The following is a 19,175-nucleotide window of genomic DNA, read 5'->3' as shown; positions in this document are numbered from 1 at the left end:
CTGCATTTCCTACTCTTTTGTTGACTATGATGGCTACTCCATTTTTTCTAAGGGATTCCTGCCCACAGTAGTAGATATAATGGTCATCTGAGTTAAATCCACCCATTCCAGTCCATTTTAGTTCGCTGATTCCTAAAATGTCAATGTTCACTCTTGTCATCTGTTTGACCACTTCCAATGAACCTTGATTCACGGACCTAACATTCCAGGTTCCTATGCAATATTGTTTGTTATAGCATCAAACTTTACTTCTATCACCATTCACATCTACAACTGGGTATTGTTTTTGCTTTGGCTCCGTCTCTTCATTCTTTCTGGAGTTATTTCTCCCCTGTTCTCCTGTAGCATATTGGGCACCTACTGACCTGGAGAGTTCATCTTTCAGTTTCCTATCATTTTGCCTTTTCATACTGTTCATGGGGTTTTTAAGGCAAGAATACTGAAGTGGTTTCCCATTCCCTTCTCCAGTGGACCACGTTTTGTCAGAACTCTCCACCATGACCTGTCCGTCTTGGGTGGCCCTACATGGCATGGCTCATAGGTTCATTAGTTAGACAAGGCTGTAGTCAGTCGGTGTTGGTATTCTGAATCTGTTTTGAACAATTTGCTGATTGGATGTGGGCTGTGAGAAGAAGAAAGAAATCAGACATGGCTTCAAGCCTCTGGAAAGGATGAAGTGTGAAAGGTTTACTAAAGTGTGAAAGGTTTTGGGAGGAGCATGTTGGAGAGTGGGGTTGAGGGTAGGTGGACACCTCAGGAGTGCTTTGCAATTTTAATATTTGAGATGTTTATTACACTTCCAAGTAGAGATAATTAGTGAGTAACTGAGCACATGAATCTGGGGTTAAGGAAGCTTCTTAACTGGAGTTAACCGGGCTTCCCTGGTGGCTCAGATGATAAAGAATCTGCCTGCAATACAGAACACCCAGGTTTGATCCCTGAGTCAGATCCCCTCAAGAAGAGAGCAGAAACCCACTCCAGTATTATGTGGAGAATTCCATGGACAGAGGAGCCTGGAGTCCATGGGGTGGCAAAGAATCAGACACAACTGAGCGATTAGGACTTTCACTCTTCTTAACTAGAGTTAGAAATTTAAGAGCCACTGGTGTGTGAGATCTGTATGAGGTCACCACAGTCTCCAGTTTACATGCAACCGGTTGGTTTGTCACTGTCCTCCTTGTATGCATGGAAATGGCAGACCCAACCTGGAGCGTATGGGCCTTCTTCTCTCCTCAGCCACCATGGCTTCAAATGCCACTGATTTTCTGTTCCTAGACTTACTCCTCAATGCTAGTCTCTGAGCCCCATAACATCCCAGGACAAGTCCAGGGTGAGGTCTGAGTTAGCAATAGTTAGTTCAGGGGTGACCTTGAGAAAGCAGAGTAGCCGGATGATATAGTCACAAACCCCAGGCAATTGTGAAGATTCCTGCTTTTATTAAGATGGAAAGTAATTGTAGGGAGGGTTATGAACGGAGGAGAGGCATCGTCTTATATATGGAGAAAGGCTGACCACACTGTGGTGAGGGAGGTTATTATCTTTCATCCAATCACAGTGTGTGTCTATTAACCCAGACAGTAATTTGGGAGAAGATATCTTTATTCCTAGACATGTCTATTTGTCAAACCCATCTCCCTCAAAATGTATTGGATAATGAATTGGATGTTTCATTAGCTTGCTAGAGCTGCCTTAAAAGTGCCATAGACTGGTGGCTTAAACAATAGAAATTTATTTTCTCATAGTTCTGGGATCTAGAAGCCCAGACCTCTTTCCTTGACTTAAAGATGGTGCTCTCCCTGTCTTCACATGGTCTTCCCTCCATCCGTGTTTATGTCTAAATTTCCTCTTCTTATAGAGATATCAGACATATTGGATTAGAGCCCACTCTAATTAGTTTAGTTAATGTAATTACATTATTAAAGACTGTGTCTCCAAGTACAGTCACATTCTGAGGTACTGGGGGGAATTGGGACTTGAACCTATGAGTATTTGGTGGGAATATAATGCATCCCGTAACAGATAACTGAAATAATAGTCACTGTGTAAAACTTTTTTCCCATGGAAAAAATGAAATTTGAGGTTGTAATGATCAAGCTTTCAAAATGTTATATCTTGATGAGTTGGTGAGTTAAAAGTTAGTAAGTCTCTGGTTTGCATATTCTGAAAACTTTGTTAGTATCTAGCCTGAGGCTACAAGTAGATTCACAGGGCTTCACACATACTGATATATTGTTGCATGCTTTTCTCTGTGAATATCATCTATAAATATAAGAAATTCAGTTAGGAGTTCTGGGCTTTTTATACCTGGCTAAGATACATATTCTTCCTGTTGAGAAAAATATATGGAGGTAATATTAACTGAAAGAGGATATGTATTTTAGAATTGGAAGCAATAATGTAGTAAATGTTCTTTTTTATATTCCACAAACAGGAAGAGTAGTTCTGCATCCAAAGCCACTACCATGAGTGAAAATGTGAGTATTTTTAAGGCATATTTATAGAACAAATGTATTTAGGGAGTCCAGCAGGGAAATGAATTAATTGTATGGAATTGATGGATTTCTGCATTTAATATACCTTGTATCCATGTCTACCGTTGGTCTTTAGAAGGAACTAAATAAATGTTAGCTCACATCCCCGGCCCGGGATGGCTGCATTTGTAGAGCAGTGGGGCTCTCCCATCCCATTATTTTCTGTCCTGGTGTTTTCTATTGTTAGTCAGCCTTCTTAGCATTATTAGATCTGGCATTGTCAGCTCCATTTTAAAGATGAGGAAATTAGGACACGCTTGTCACAGGATGACAATGGCCAAGCTGGGACCCATGTACCTTTATCCTTGTCAGCTTGACCAAGCATATGGCTTCCCAGAAGACCTGTGGGTCCGTACTCTGCTGTAGTTACTCAAAGCTCTTGGAAATTTAAGGGGTATGGAACATCCTCTGCTTTTGCAGAAAGGAACATTTCAGAAATCCTTGAAAAGATGCAAGAATTATCGAACTCAGATGGTTAAGGGAACGTAATTTGGACGTTTGGACTCTTGTGTAATGGCAACCCACTCCAGTACTCTTGCCTGGAAAATCCCATGGACGGAGGAGCCTGGAGGGCTGCAGTCCATGGGGTCACTGAGGGTCAGACACGACTGAGTGACTTCACTTTCACTTTTCAGTTTCATGCATTGGAGAAGGAAATGGCAACCCACTCCAGTGTTCTTGCCTGGAGAATCCCAGGGACGGGGGAGCCTGGTGGGCTGCCGTCTATGGGGTCGCACAGAGTCGGACATGACTGAAGTGACTTAGCAGTAGCAACAGTACTTTTGATTAGTAAGCACTCCAGAGAAGGAGTCAATATGATCATTGCTCAGATTTTATAGCTCTTTGGATGGCTGTTCAGCCTTCTGGACTAGCTTTCAGGAATACAGTGGGAGGAGAAAGGTTTCCCATGTTTTTGAAGTTGAATTCCTTGACAAGTGGAGCGCTGCTTCCCTAAATTCCTTAGTACATTCTGCAGGAATTCGCTTAGGTTTCCTTTCAGTAGAGCTTGGGGTGAGGCATGGACATCAGTTTTTTAAACACTTCAGTGACTCGGATAGACACTAACCTTTGAGACCTACATACTAACCCACAGAGTTTTTTCTACCAGAGATTTTAAAAATTGTCTACTCCAGAATCTATCGTGGAAGTCACTTTATTTTGTGGTTTACAATACCGAGGCCTGTTGTTCCATAGAAGACAACCAACATGGAACTCCATATTTGCTCCTATAATTTGTAGAAAAATACTCCTCGAGTGTGGAATAAAATAATCTCATCCCACGAAACAGGAAGAGATACTTGGTGGCTGAGTTGGAAGAACAGAGGCCTCACTCTTTTTCTTGGTCTTCGTCTCTGTTGCCTTCGTTAGCTGAGGACTAGTCTCCAGTTTGAGTTCTGCCCTAGAGCAGGGTTTCTCAAACTTGGCACTACCGACATGTTCTTCTAATTCCTAGACAAGAATTTATATAAAAAACAACAGTTTCTTCTAAGGCTTGTCTAATTAATTTTTGTAATTTCACATAATTCTTTGTTGTGGGGGGCTGTCCTGTGCATTGTAGAATGTGTAGGAGTGTGCCAGTAGCATCCTCCTAGCAAACAAGATTTCTCCTGCTCAGATTCCCATCCCTATTTCTTTACTCTTTAGGTAGAGTTTCAGAGATTTGTCTCCTAATATTTATTTAACTGCCCATAAAATAGATTGGATTAAATATATTTGGTTTGTACCTGCAAGATTCTCATAATGGGTATATCTTTATACTCGTAAGATTTCTGTATTTCTTAATATATGAGTTAATACATCATATTTAAACTTGATTCTTTCTTTCTTTTCCTAGGATTTCAAGCACACAAAATCCTTTATAATTTAAAAGACTCCTACCTTGGCGATACACCAAAACCACAGTTGTTGCACAAGTTATTAAACGATTATAAAACAGCTTTGTCTTACATTTGCAAAGAGGTACATGAGGATATGAAACTGGTATTGCATTATAATCTGTATGACTGCTAAATCACTTGAAATTTTTATACAAATAGTTCTGTCAGCACCTAAAATACAAATCTGGCTTCTTGTGTCTTGACAGAGGTAAAGGAATCAAAATACTTTGTAATATTCTGGGGCTTGTGAAATGTTAAATATCCTAACTTCTAGCAAAAGTTACTAAAATGTATCATTCTGGTTGTGAAATGAATCCACAGAGTATGAAAATATCAGCTACATGCACCCTCTGTGAGAGTGTGATTTGGAGGGTTCAGAAAAATACTCTGACAGACACAGAAGGAGCCTCTGGTCTCATTCCTGCCAGAATCCTCCTTTTCCTCTTGTCTAATCTTTATTCTGCTGCTCGTTTATCACTGATCTAGTCACAGAACGGTGGCAGAATGGGTCTCATACCCAAGGATTTCACTCTGTGTTTACTTTCATTTCTGAGAACCACAAGCAACATGAAGAAAAATACCTACTACCAGAGCTCACTCACCTGGTATGTGTCCTTGACTTCTTCATTAAACATCATTTTGAGAGTCAAACACAAACCCAAGTGTCTTATTTCACCCCCAGAGCTGGTTGTTGCCATTTCCTTCCCCTGAGACTCCTTTGAAGGGGATCAGTGACCTTGACATCAGAACTTGCCACTGGAGCCGATGCACATAACCCTGTTGATACCTGTCACTGTGTGATGGTGACTTCACATCTGTCTCTAAAAACCAAGCAGTGAAATTCTGCATTCAGCCAAGTCCCTTGCTGTTATGGCCAGTGCTTTGCCAGTCCTTCTTATGGCAAAGTCAGGGATATGGAGGGGAGGAGCGATTGTCTAACCAGTAAAATGAGATGAAACAGCTTGAGCTCCCTGTGGTTCCTGGCACCCTGTGCCACACTTGATACATAGAAAACACAGGAGAAATGAAATGAAAAAATGGGTCTGATCATCTGGATTCTCAACTGATGGATCAGGAAGATCTCCAGCTAGTGTTACAAAGTGAAAATTCCAATGATCCGTGTAATAGGAGAGCAATTAGATTGTGTTAATAACATAATCATCTAGAACTTATTTTGATTATTCAAATCATTGAAAAAACAATATGGCTAGGGCGTTCCCAGTTCTAGGCAAATCTAGATCTCTTACTACCATTGACAACTTTGAACATGGTTAAGCTGCTTTTGGACAACAGACCTGGTGACTCAGATGGTAAAGAATCTGCCTGCAGTGCTGGAGATCTCAGTTCAGTCCCTGGGTGAGGAAGATCCCCTGGAGAAGGGAATGGCAACCCACTCCAGTATTCTTGCCTGGAAAATTCCATGGACAGAGGAGCTACAGCCAATGGGATCCCAAAGAGTCAGACATGACTGAGCAACTAATACTTTCACTTTTCAAGCAGCTTTTAAAGGAGTCCACTCTTTTTGCCCAGTGTGTGCTAAGTTGCTTGAGTCCAGCTCTTTGTGACCTTAGCAAGTCCCTAGGATTCACCGGACTGACAACTGGATTAAGTACTCACGTAGAGCCGAATATATGCCTGGACACGTCACTGGTCTGTGACATTCAGTGATTCTCACCAGAATTCTCACCCTTCCAACATTTTCTGTAAAGGGCCAAGAAGTAGATAGATCAAACCATACAAGGCCATAAGGTCCCTGCTACAACTGCCTGGACTGTCCTCAGCTGTGCCATTTTTCATGCCATTGGAGCATGAACAATAATTCTTAAAAATGGTCTCATTTGTGTTATTTCATAAACAGTAAGCTATTGAGGGTAGCAATATCAATAACCTCAGATATGCTAATGGAAAAGAATGACACCACTCTTAAGGCAGAAAGCGAACAGGACTAAAGAGCCCCTTGATGAAAGGGAAAGTGAAAAAGCTGGCTTAAAACTTAACACTCAAAAAACAAAGACCTTGGCATCCGGTCCCATCATTTCATGGCAAATAGATGGGGAAACAATGGAAACAGTGACAGATTTTACTTTCTTGGGCGCCAAAATCACTGCAGATGGTGACTGCAGGCCTGAAATTAAAAGACACTTGCTCCTTGGAAGAAAAGCTATGATAAACCTAGATAGCATATTAAAAAGCAAGAGATATTACTTTGCTGACAAAGGTCTGTCTAGTTGAAGCTATGGTTTTTCCATACATACATCATACATCACATGTATACATACATCATATGTATGGATGTGAGAGTTGGACCATAAAGAAGGGAGAGTGCCAAAGAATTTATACTTTTGCACTGTGGTGTTGGAGAAGACTCTTGAGAGTCCCTTGGACTGCAAGGAAATCAAACCAGTCAATCCTAAAAGAAATCAGTCCTGAATATTCATTGGAAGGACTGATGTTGAAGCTGAAGCTGCAATACTTTGGCCATATGATGCGAAGAACTGACTCACTGGAAAAGACCCTGATGCTGGGAAAGATTGAGGGCAGGAGAAGAGACGACAGAGGATGAGATGGTTGAATGGCATCACTGACTTGATGGACATGAGTTTGAGCAAGCTCTAGGAGTTGGTGATGGACAGGGAAGCCTGGTGTGCTGCACTCCTTGGCGTTGCAAAGAGTTGGACACAACTGAGCAATTGAACTGAGTGACTTGATAAACAGCAAGCAGTCAGGATCTGGCCCAAATGCAGAGTTTTCCAACTGCCAGTGGACAAGCATTAAAAACAAAACATTTATCATTATAATTCTTAGAGCACTTTTTGTTTCCATAAAGTAAAATTGTGTTGTATAAAGGTTAGGGCTCTAGAATCTAATAGCAACTTTTGTTTTAATTATATCATTGACTGTTGTAATTAGATTTATTTTTAGTGGGGAGTTTAACCTAACTAAATCTGGAACAATTGTTTTTCAATACAGCCTTGCAAAGAGCTTCCTTCATCTCACAGTTGGTTTTGTCTGATTAGTCTACATTAAAAATAGCAGAAGTGTTCAATTTTTTAGCCCATTTAATGGTGCAGGGGAAGAGTCATCCACTTATTGTTGTTCAGTGAAACCCAGGAAACTACTCCCTCTTACTGTTTGTAGCTACAAGGCCAAAGCTTTAGCTGCTCAAGATGAGAATCTTGTCTCTCAGTCTGGGAACCTACCAGCTTCTCCAGTGCTAAAAAAAATGCTCTGAAAATAAAGTGCCGAAACTATTTATTAAACACTTTATATATAATGTTGTGGAGGGTGGGGTGGGTAGAGGTGAGGGTATACAAAATCTCATTCACCTCGATTGTATAAAGAGGGCAATGTCCTCATTTTACAGATGAGGAGACCGAGATAAACTGAGTCAATGACTGCCAAGTTTACAAAACCAACTGAAGAGGCAGAGTCAATGTGACCCAGGTCCATCTGATCCAGAACGTTCTACACAAGATGTTTTTTCTCTGTTCTAGCATTCCTTCCTTTTACATTCTCACATTCTCCTCTCCAAGGACACCTTCCTTTCATTCTCAGTAATCTCTGGCCCATCCACTCCTGTCTAGTCTCACAGCCTGTGACGCTTTGTCCTCCTGCCCAGGTTAGAGTCATGGTGGGGAATTCCCTGGTGGTCCCGTGGTTAGGACTTGGAGCATTCACTGCCAAGGGCCCTGGGTTCAATCCCTGGTCAGGGAACTAAGATCCTACAAGCCACATGGTGCAGCCAAAAAGGTTTTTAAAAATGCTACAAATCCATTTAAAAAAAAAAAAAAAAGTCATTTTATCCCCTCACCACAGATACTCAAATCTTTAATCTTTTTTTCAAGATTGAAGCTGACCATTATAAATACATTTATATTACTACCACTCTATCTTTAATCATTGTTTTTAATCTGTTTATTCAGAGACTCCATCATTCATTGGCACATTTTTAACTACTTTTATCTCCTCCTACTATCTCATATCTTTTGTCTTCTGGTATTTTCCCCCTCGATCACCCCCTCTCCTAGGAGCAATTCCAGTCTCACCATTCTGAAGGTTTCTTTGTTCCCTAGTCTCCCACTCCCCCACACCACCAGTCAGTTACCCTCGGATTACTCCCTTGAACACTGTCAACTCCCTTCTCGCTTTTGACCCATCCCATTACTAAAAGCTTTCACTCTTTTCCTTTACTTAGTCTGACCAAGGTCTAATCATCTTAGCCTGAAATTCCAACTGTTAAATCACTGTTATGTCCCACTTTTTTTGACCCCATGGACTTATAGCCCACCATTATAGCCCAAAATTTCTTGTCTGAAATTTTCCAGACAAGAATACTGCAGTGGGTTGCCATGTCCTTTTCCAGGGGATCTTCCTGACCCAGGGATCAGACCCAGGTCTCCCGAGTTGCAATCAGATTCTTCATGGTCTGAGCCATCAGTTGGTCACCAATTGAAATTCAGAGGTCCCCCAATCCACCCCCACCCACGTTGTCGTATCATCACCCCTCCCTGTTCAGTTACACCCTCCACCGTTCCTCTTTAGTTGCCTTACGTACCCATTAAACTGAATTAAGGTCGTTTTACCTTAACAACCCTTTGTTTCTCCTTGACTTGGAGAGCTGCTGATTCTCCTAACCACAAGGTATGTAAATTCTAGTTACTCTTCAGGACTCAGTTCAAATTCCACCTTCTCTGTGAAAACTCTCCTTGCTGGAAGAAGTTTCTTTCTTCTCTGAATTTCCATAGCCTTTGATTGGTTTTCTTATGGCACTTCTTGATCTCCATTTAATACAGTTATATAGGACGGATTCCTTACCATCTGAGCCACAAGGGAAGCCTGAGACAGAGAATGAATTGTCCAAATTGTCTTTGTCAAAGCTGTGAGTTCTATTCCTTAACTCACTCCAAGGCAAGTAAAGAGAATTTTAAAGAGAACCAAAACTGCAACAATTGAAGGCACCTGCCAAATAGCTATTTGAGCAAAGGGAAAAGGTATCAAGGAATAGAGCAGAGGAAATGGTGAGGTACCTGTCTTCCCACTGTGTCTCAAAGTAAGGATCTGTTTTTGGTGGTCAAGTAGGCAGCTTGGAAAGTAGATGGTCTTGAGCCTTCCTGTCAAACACTGAAAGCAAACATCTGAAACAAGAGACTGTGGACTGTATGGCTGAAGTGGGAGTGGAGGGGAGTCTGGAAGAGACGGGTTGGAGTGGACCTCCCATTTAAGGTAATCTGCATGACGAAAGCTTCTAGCCCACATAGCGCTCCAAGAACTCATACATTAAGCATCTAACCAGAGTCAGCACTATGCTGCCACACCAAGGGTAGCAACAGTCAGAGGCAGAAAATCCTACACTAAATGGAGTTAAGTGAAAACTGCCTACAACAGAAGCCCTCTTTGGTTAACAGTAGCACTAGACAGACACGTAACAGGCAGGCACATGTCCATTTCTGGTTCCCATACCTTTCCTCAACTCAAATTTGTCCTTTTAAGAGCACCGGGGCTCTCCTGGTGGCCTAGACGGTGAAGAACCCACCTGCAATGCAGGAGGACCCACGTTTGATCCCTGGGTGAGGAAGATCCCCTGGAGAAGAGAATGGCTACTCACTCCAGTATTCTTACCTGGAGAATTCCATGGATGGAGGAGCCTGGCTGGCTATAGTCCATGGGGTCAGAGAGTCAGACACGACTGTGCAACTAACACACTTTCACCAGGTTTAGATTTCAGCTAATACGGTATGCCATAGTAAAAATCTATTCCTTTCGAAGTGAGATAACCTAGTAAGACTTTTTTTCGACTTCACTTACAACAATCTCTAAAGTTTTACTAAAGAGACGTATTTATTGACACGAGAGAGTGTCAGATTTAAAAAGGCACAGTTGCCTTTTTAAAAAAAAAGAAAACTAAAAAATAGAACTGTCTACTTACTGAAATTTTGATGCACCTGCTCTCCCACTTATCTGGCACATCTACTTGATATTCCATCCACTGGGCAAACACCACCATACAGCTTTAATCTATTTTCAAGGAAATTCCTTTGTAGAACCCTCCTCTCCTCCACCCCCAGCATTCCTTGATCTATCTGCATAGCCTTGTAATAGATACAGTGACCATTACACTTTAAGGGGAGAGGAGAGAGGTGAGTTATTGGGATAATAAAAACATTTAAGACAGGAGATGGAAATTAAAACATAAAAGTCAGTCCCTGGACATATTCACAGTCACACCCGAGTTCCCTGAAAAAGCTATCATCAATGATTTCTGAACCGTTTCTTCATATTCTGGGAGCAGGTGTGACATCCCCCACTGAGAACACTCCTTCGTTCAGTCAGGGTGGCTCCTCTCCAGCAGTAAGTCTCCAAAATAAACAGGACACCTCAACACTCTGAGAAGAATCTGCCAAGTTCGGGGCAAATGGTACTCAGTTAATCCAAGGTCTCCTTCTGTTTTCATATAACCAAATAGGAGGATCTCAAAACAAAGAATTCGGGGACTTCCCTGGTGGTCCAGTGGCTAAGACTCCAAGCTCCCAATGCAGGGGGCCTGGGTTCAGTCCCTGGCAGGGAACTAGATCCCACATGCTGTAACGAAGAGATCTCATGCCACAACTAAGATCCGGGACAGCAAATAAATAAATATAAAGTAAAATCAATCGATTAAGAAAAAAAAACAGAATTCAATACACTCAGCTGTATACCTAACATCACCAAATAATTTATTTGAAATCAGAATTAAAAGAACATTTGACAGCTATGAAATGTTTATTCTGTTACTTGTGGCCAGCTGTACAACTAATCTAGGACAAATTACCAGATCAATTTTACATTACTTCTTCAGGATTGTGGTTTCTCGACAACTTCGAACTTGGGGTCTAAAAAGAGGAAAGAAAGGTTCAAACTTAGTCATATTGCAATAAAGCATATTTTCTAAAAAACTTTAATATTTATCTCATCCATCTTCCAATTTTTTAAAGAAACATCTACACGTAAATATAACTTAAGATTTATTTAGGACTTAAAATGAACCAGGTTCTATGAATTTACATATATTACGTCATTTAACTACAACTAAGACGACAGTATGATCTTACCCAAATGTCAGATTAGAAACAAGGACCAGTTAACTATCCAGAATCCCAGAGCCCATAATGATACTGTCAGGCGTTTGATTTTAGGTCCCCACCGTTTCACCTCTATGCTATGTGATCTCTTCCAGTGGCATTTACCACAGTGCTTGCCACACATGCCACTGTCCTAATACCTTCACATGTTCAGTTCAGTTGCTCAGTCATGCCCAGCTCTTTGCGACCCCATGGACCGCAGCACGCCATGCTTCCCTATCCAGCACCAACTCCCGGAGCTTGCTCAAATTACATTCACGTGTAATTGTCATTTAATCCTCCAAACAACCCATGTAAATATTCTCTACTTAAAATGATCTCCCACAACAATGAACCTGTGATTACAAAGACTTACCTTCAAACGTGAAGTTAGGGAACGTATTCATGTCTGCTTTACCATACATTTGCTTAAGTTTAAAAAGCTCCCGGTCTAGGTCTTGCTGATATTCTGGGCCAGCATCAACAGGTCCTCCAGATGTCCTGTAGTGTACATGACCAAGTGAAAGTGTATTTTAAACATTAGTTTACAGAAACAAAATTAAGTTTCACAGATCTTCCGAGCGTAGACAAGAGCAGACTTTTCTGAAAGGTAACAAGTATTTCAATTTGAATGTAAATGTAAAATCAAACAATTTTAAATATGATGAGGGTTCACACAAATGAGGCAACTTCAAACAACATTCAAGGTCTGTCAGTATCAGTGTTATGAAAAGTCAGAATTTCTCAGCGTCTGAGCAGCAATAAGGTGTAAAGGCTAAGTCTATGCGCTTGGGGTGAATAACTGTTTGTTTTATTGTCAGTTCTACAATCTAGTTACTGTGTGAACTAGAGCAAGGCATGAAGCACTCTAAACTCTAGTTTCTACACCGACAACTCCAAAATCCTACCTGACGGTGCTGAGGGAATTCAGAGACTGTGTACATGTACCACTCGTGGGCCAGTGCCTGGCACACCGTGAACACGCAATTATCTACTATCACTGTGCTTTAAATCAAACACCACTGAAGGGTTTAAGTCTGTAAGAGCGGCCTATCAAAGAAGCAAATTACTTCCTATCCTCAGAGGTTTTACCATTTACAAGAAAGAAAAAGTAGCACTTATAAACATTTATGCCAAGAGGCAGTCAGTTTAACAAAAAGCTACTGGAGGTGAGGGGTCACTTTTGCTAAGCTCAACAGGCAGATTGCATTTTAAAAAGGTGGCATTTGTGACAAACCATGCATTTGGGTCAGACTGTAATTTGAGACATTCTAAGACTCAAAAGCAAGGATGAGAAGGTGGGAAAGCATTGGCTGTATGTGGGAAATGCTAAGCAGCCTAGATGGAAAAGCTAGCAGGACCCAGATCACAGGAGGCCCAGAATGTATAGTCTGGGAGTCTGTATTTTGTTTGCTAAGCAATAAAATGACAAAATTAAAGAGCTGTGCTTTGTAAAGATAAACACAGCATCATGGATCAGCTGGGCTTCCCTGGCGGCTCAGATGGTAGAGTCTGCCGGCAATGTGGGAGACCTGGGTTTGATCCCTGGGTTGGGAAGATCCCCTGGAGAAGGGATACCCACTAAAGTATTCCTGCCTGGAGAATCCCCATGGACAGACAAGCCTGGCAGGCTATATAGTCCATAGGGTAGAAGAGTTGGACACAACTGAGCGATTTTCACTTCACAGACCAGCAACGGGCCAATTAGACCTAATTAACTATTTGCACAAATTCTTGTTTGTCATAATGTTACTGCCCCGTTTAACAATGAACAATATAATAAAAAAATTATAAGTGAAAATTCCATCAAGGCTAGTATTTTCACCTATGCCTATGATAAGGCATAGGATCTTATTTGTTATTTCCACAAAAAAATATTAAGCCAGCTCTAATTTAAGAACTTGTTAATGATGTTTCTTGTCACGGACTCAGTTTTCTTCTATACCAGTATGTACAACAGAAACTTTCTATGATAACAGAATACTCTGTGTCTGTGCTGTCTAACATGGTAACCACTAGCCATATCTGGTATTGAGCACCAGAAATGTGGCTAAAAGGCAAATGAGGAATTGAATTTTTATTTATACTCAATTAGAATTTGAATAGTCACATGTGGATAACAGCCACAGAAATATATAGCACAGTTCTAGACAGAGCCTTCTAACTGGATACTTGATGATTGACGATCATTGTCCAGTTCTTGGATCCACAAGCTTTTGGAAACATTACTCTTCCATGCCACCTTTCAAATGTACCAGCTAGAAAAGAGGATTCCTTCCAAGAAGTTCCCCAAACACTGAATGTGTCAGTACCTTATCACTTAATCTATTTTACCTTCTATTATATTTACTTGCTTACAAACTTTCTACCCTCTTAGATTTAAAGAATATTATGGAAATGCCAAGTGGCTTCTTTCTTTGTAGCCCACCATTCTCAATAGTCCAGTGCTCTGCATATGGTAGACAACTAAATAAAACAAAACTCTGAACTAATCTGTATCACTTTCCCAAAGATTTTGGGGTTAAATCTGATGATGGCTAAGGTCATTAATCACCTTCAAAACTTTGCGGTTCTGTAATTAGGTTTTCCCTGGATTTGCTTTATGCCATTTCAGAGTCTTCTGTCTTTTGACAGTCCCAGAAATATATTAACTATGGAAGTAATGTTAAAGAAAAAAATGCTGTGCTTATACATTTCTCCCCAAATCAATTTAGTGGTCCCAAGATCACTAAATTGAGAGAATATTCTGAGTATATTTTCCCCATAATTAGTTTTATGACCTTAGGATAATCATTGTCCAAGGGGCTTAATTTTCTCAAATACGGTTCCTAAATGATTTCTAAGATCCTGGTATGGATCTTGTATGAATTGTATGGATCTTGTATGGTATACCTGTATGAATTGACTCCAGTTTATAATAAATGACATTACAATGGGGATATATCTAAAATGGCACTAGATTTAATGCAGTCCTCCCTGGGAATTCATAATATAAAATTTGGGACTTAAAAAAAAATATATCAAGGTCCTCATCTTTTTCTTTTGGAGCAGCTAATGAACCTGTACCACAGGGATCAGCTCAGTGAAGGTCTTAGACACTTTGAAACGCCACGTAATTCTTTACCATCTCAAAACGTACATACTTTGAATATGCACATTAACACCAAGGTTTGAATATGCACATTAACACCAAGGTCCGTGATCTACCCACTTACTGTCGCTTAGTTCTATATTCTCTAATCTTGTCCACGAAGAGTTTCTGCACAGGATCAAGCTCCTTATTAAATGCCACTGCTGTAATACCAATGTTCCTCCTCCAAGAGACTGAGATTGCAGACTGAACAGCAGAGGACAACCTGAAGAGTCTCTGAAGAATCATGGTGATCCTGTTATTGGAAACAAGAACCAGCATGTGAAGATACATTAAGATTGACATAATTGTAAAAGCCCTGTAAAAGTGTTACAGTGGGTACCCAATTCTACTAAGTGCTACAGAACTCAGTGAATACTAAGAACAGTCACCTGACCAAAGATCCTTTTCCCTCTCTACCCCTCACTGCAAGTGTTCTGCTGCTCAAGTAAAAGGCCCTGGGATCTAGAATTCAGAATCACTCAGGCCTGCATGCACTCCACTAGGTCAGATGCAGAAAGAAAGCACAAAATCAGGGATGGGGTGTTTCTTCTCCACGAACTTTTTAGTCTTGTACGCCCACCCTCAGCAGAGAGACAGTAATACCGGTTCCAAAATTAGCCTACCAGGTTCCCCTGACTCCCTCACAAGGCAAAAAGGGATACGAACAGGAAGCCTGGAGACAGCTGCCTCAACCTCAGTTTGCATTTCACAGGCCCACAGGGAGAGAAACTGCTCCGCCTGGTACAGCTGCAGGATTCCAGGCATTCATGAATACTGTAAAAACCAGATCTGAGTCCAAAAGAACCAGCAAGAAAAAACAGCAAGGAGTCCAAAAAAACAAAACACACAAGGGAGTCCACCAACAAGAGAGGGAAAATCAAGCAGTACAACCTCATTATATGCAAACAGGAATTCCAAAAGAAAAAGAATAAGGAGATCATAGAAAAATTAGAAGAAACTGCCCCAGATTAATAAAGGGCTGACCAAGCCATGTTGGAATGATAGAGTCACACTTCGATATAGCCTGGTCAAACTTCTGAACCTAACACGCTAACATGATTCCCCAGCTCCCCAAATGACTTAAACAAGCACCGTCACACCAAACTGTTAAATTTAACACTACTGCTCCAAGTGTGGTCTGAGGACTCTCAGTAGTACAGTGTTAGTGCTCCACTATAGTATCAAAATTGGGAATAAGCATTTAGAAACTTTTACAGCAATCTGACGGAGTAATTCATACCTGCAGAATTCAATAGTGAAAGTGAAAGCCGCTCAGTCACGTCCAACTCTTTGCGGCCCCATGGACTACACAGTCCATGGAATTCCCCAGGCCAGAATACTGGAGTGGGTAGCCTTTCCCTTCTCCAGGATCTTCCAAACCCAGGGATCAAACCCAGGTCTCCCGCACTGCAGGTGGAGTCTTTACCAGCTGAGCCACAAAGGAAGCAATTAAGAGTTCGTATTTTGTGTCTCCATGTTTTGTCTTTCATCTACTACGTTTTCCAGTAATTCACTTTTACTGGATTCTTCAAAGAATCCACAAGGGCCAGGGGGAATGTGGCCCTTTACTAGTGAGAGTTGGAAAGCATTAAGCTAGAAGACTGAAGAGTGGCACTGCAGTTCTCTAATCGCGGCGATGTCCCACAGGAAATACCTGGCAATGTTTGAAGACATTTTTGGTTGTCCTGACAGGGCGAATGTTACTAGCCTCTAGTGGGTAAAACCCAGCAGGCTGCCAAAATCCTGTAACAACAACAACAATAGCACCCTCCCCACAACAAAGAAATATTTGGTTCAAAACGTCAATAGTGCCGAGAAGTTCATGAAATCGCACATAAAAAGACTATCAAAATAAATCCTACAATCTACCAAATATCCTTCACCTACAGGATGAAAGAAAACTATTTGAATGACCTTAAGGTGCTACTTCCCTGGTGGCTCAGGTGTAAAGAATCTGCCTGCAATGCAGGAGACCCAGGTTCCATCCCTGGGTGGGGAAGATCCCCTGGAGAAGGGAATGGCAACCCCCTCCAGTATTCTTGCCTGAAGAATCCCATGGAGAGAGGAGCCTGTGGGCTATAGTCTATGGAGTCACAAAGAGTCGGGGACACAACTGAGTGACTAACACCCAAGGTGCTACTTAATATCATTCTCACTTCACACATACAGAAACTGTGGCTTAAAGGTAAGTACCTGATCCCAGGTTACACAACAGAATCTGACAGGACACAGATACATTTTTAAAATTGTGCAACTCAGTGTATACTTTCCCTTTTGGCAACATAAACACAAACAACACTTTCCAATAGGGTCACCCTAACATCTGTTCAGACCTAGGTATTCTGCCAAGTACTTCCATACATATTCTCTCCTGGTACCCTTACAGCAATCCTGTTAAGAAACAGAGCAAAGTATTCTTAAGCCTCCTTCACAGATAGTAAGACAATATGCAAGACAGTTTATTAATGATCCCCAAATCACACCTAATTGTGCGTGGTCTTCTTCCTGAATTCCAAAACTATACATCATCATCTCTCATCCTTTCAGAAGTCTTATCTTGCTCTCGAACTCAATTTATCTAAAAAATGAACACATAATCTCACTATCAAAACTTGTTCCTTTTCCTCTGTTTCAGTTTTTTCCCCAAAGATTGAATATCTATTGAGAAACATACATGTCGTTACACAAATAGGTATTGACGTGTCCTACTCTTTACTACCTCATGGACTGTAGCCCACCAGGCTCCTCCATCCACGGAATTTTCTAGGCAAGAGAACTGGAGTGGGTTGCCATTTCCTTTTCCAGAGATCTTCACGACCCGGGGATCAAATCCGGGTCTCCCGCATTGCGGGCAGACGTTTTACCGTCTGAGCCACCAGGGAATCCAAATAGGTAATATAAAGTATCAACTATGATTAAGCCCTCTATTCAAGTACTATGCGAGGCCACGCACGCCAGCTATGACAGGGATTGGACATACGCAAAGAAATTGGGGAAAGCAACAGCTAGAAAAGAACAGCAGAAGAAGCGGCCCTGTGCTGAGAGGGAGCATGGCTCTCCCGTTTAGTGACGACTGGCCAGTCCAAGGTTAGTGCTCTCCTCCAGGAAACCGTGATGTAAAACAAAAGCTGCTTAACCAAATTTCAGCACTACCAACATCTTTAGGTGGCGTCCAAACTTTTAAGATGACCATTGTCTTTTTCTCTCAAGTTCTATTCCTAAATAGTTCAGAACCACCTCCCACGCGTCCGGGATGAGCAAGCCTGGCTGCAGACCGGCCCCGCGGACATGACCTTGGGCTGCCCCAGACGGGCTGCAAGTCCACGAAGCGCCGGCCTCCCTGCAGCCCGCGCCACCCTGTGAGCCAGGCTGGCCCTCAGAGCGGGATTTTCTGGCTACTTATTGAATCTACAGCAAACTTCAAGGCCGAAAGGCGCCGAGGTCGAAAATGACCCCGGGCCAGGCCGTGAAGGCGCCCCGGGATATAAGACTGCTCTCTTTTCCAAAGTCTTAGAGGGAAAAGGGCATCCCAGACCTCGTGAAGAAACCCAAACCCAAGTCCCAAGAGGCCACGTTAGTCCAGTTACCCTCCCAGTCACCTTGCACTCACTGCCGAACCGCCAGCCACCGCCGCCACCGCCCCGTTCTACTTCCGGCCCTGGCTCCGCCCCCACCCGCCTACCCGCCATCGCAATGCATTATGGGCCGCCGTTTCAGACGGTCGACACTCACCGGACAGGAAGCGTCTCGGAGACACTCTGCGACCGGACGGCTGTAGGTGAGACAGAAGCCAAACAGGAGGAGGAAGTGGAGGGTAAGTGCTTCCGGGTCCTCTAGTGACGCCTCCGCCATCTTTCCTTCGCCCAACTTGACCCGCTCTCTTTTTCCCTCTCGGAAATCGTGTGGTTTACGCATGCGCCCTTGGACTGGCCTGTCCCCTAGTTCAGTCCCCCGGGCCCCGAGTCAGCGTCCTATTCCTTGATTGACAGGGGGGGGGGGGGGGGGGGGTTGTTGAGGTATACGATTGTGCAAAGTGACAGTGTAAAACAAAGCGAACTGGGGCGTTGCTGCTCCCTTGTGCCTCGTGAGCCTCCGCTGCCTTAGGCGTCCGTTTCGCGCAACCTGCTGGGAGTTGTAGTCCCGAACCCGGGGGTGCCTGGGAGGTGGAGGGGGGGTTGTTGTAGTTTCTCTGCGCCGTTTTCGCGGGAAGGGCCCAGGGGCCTCCCACTTCGAGTCGCGGGAGCTGCGGGTCTTACCGGGAGAGACGCTGCACGTGGAGCCCGCGCCGCTGCGCTTCTCAGCCGGCTCTGGAGTGCGGGCGGGGGCGACGGGGCCGAATCCGGAGCGGGTGAGTGCGGCCGCGGGGGAGGAAGACAGCGCGGGCCCGCGCGGGCCGGCTTCGTTCCGGGGCCTTCTCCCCCACCGCGGCCCCCCCGCGGCCGCCTCTGTGTTTTGTTTCCGCTGGTCCCCGGCGCTGTGACTCCCATTTCCGTTCGTGGAGACTTGAGGGAGCCGGGTGGGGAGGGGCGGGGGAGGC

The 19,175-nt window shown here is 42.9% G+C and overlaps 3 protein-coding genes across 7 annotated transcripts in view; 2 read left to right on the top strand and 1 right to left on the bottom strand.

The window, feature by feature from the left end:
• Nucleotides 1–7,394, top strand: part of JAM2 (junctional adhesion molecule 2) — an 85,224-nt gene extending 77,830 nt beyond the window's left edge. Inside the window, exons 9-10 of the mRNA XM_019960883.2 lie at nt 2,432–2,474; nt 4,366–7,394. Coding sequence (XP_019816442.1) covers nt 2,432–2,474; nt 4,366–4,398 — 76 coding nt within the window. The 3' untranslated portion in view covers nt 4,399–7,394. The remainder of the gene's footprint in view (nt 1–2,431; nt 2,475–4,365) is intronic.
• A 3,702-nt stretch (nt 7,395–11,096) lies between these two features.
• ATP5PF (ATP synthase peripheral stalk subunit F6) lies at nt 11,097–18,508 on the bottom strand. Of its 4 annotated transcripts, none has more exons than XM_019960597.2 (4): nt 18,371–18,508; nt 14,721–14,891; nt 11,882–12,006; nt 11,097–11,277 (listed from the first exon to the last, which is right to left on the bottom strand). In XM_019960597.2, exons 2-4 carry the CDS (start codon nt 14,882–14,884, stop codon nt 11,240–11,242), a joined length of 327 nt encoding a protein of 108 aa, XP_019816156.1. In that variant the 5' UTR covers nt 14,885–14,891; nt 18,371–18,508; the 3' UTR covers nt 11,097–11,239. The 4 variants fall into 4 exon arrangements, with proteins under 4 accessions (XP_019816156.1, XP_019816078.1, XP_019816243.1 ...); XM_019960519.2 differs by lacking the exon at nt 18,371–18,508 and adding an exon at nt 18,238–18,369; XM_019960684.2 differs by lacking the exon at nt 18,371–18,508 and adding an exon at nt 18,249–18,296.
• Nucleotides 18,340–19,175, top strand: part of GABPA (GA binding protein transcription factor subunit alpha) — a 38,310-nt gene continuing 37,474 nt past the window's right edge. Inside the window, exon 1 of one of the 2 annotated variants that reach the window (XM_019960247.2) lies at nt 18,340–18,452. The gene's annotated coding sequence lies outside the window, so the exon portion shown is untranslated. Of the gene's footprint in view, nt 18,453–18,847; nt 18,987–19,175 lie in introns of those variants that run through there. The other variant, XM_019960172.2, reaches the window with a different exon arrangement.

Source organism: Bos indicus, chromosome 1 (assembly GCF_029378745.1).
Source record: "Bos indicus isolate NIAB-ARS_2022 breed Sahiwal x Tharparkar chromosome 1, NIAB-ARS_B.indTharparkar_mat_pri_1.0, whole genome shotgun sequence".
NCBI lineage: Eukaryota > Metazoa > Chordata > Mammalia > Artiodactyla > Bovidae > Bos > Bos indicus.
The sequence above is the reverse complement of the archived record's forward strand: the minus strand, read 5'-3'. Positions and strand labels throughout refer to the sequence as shown.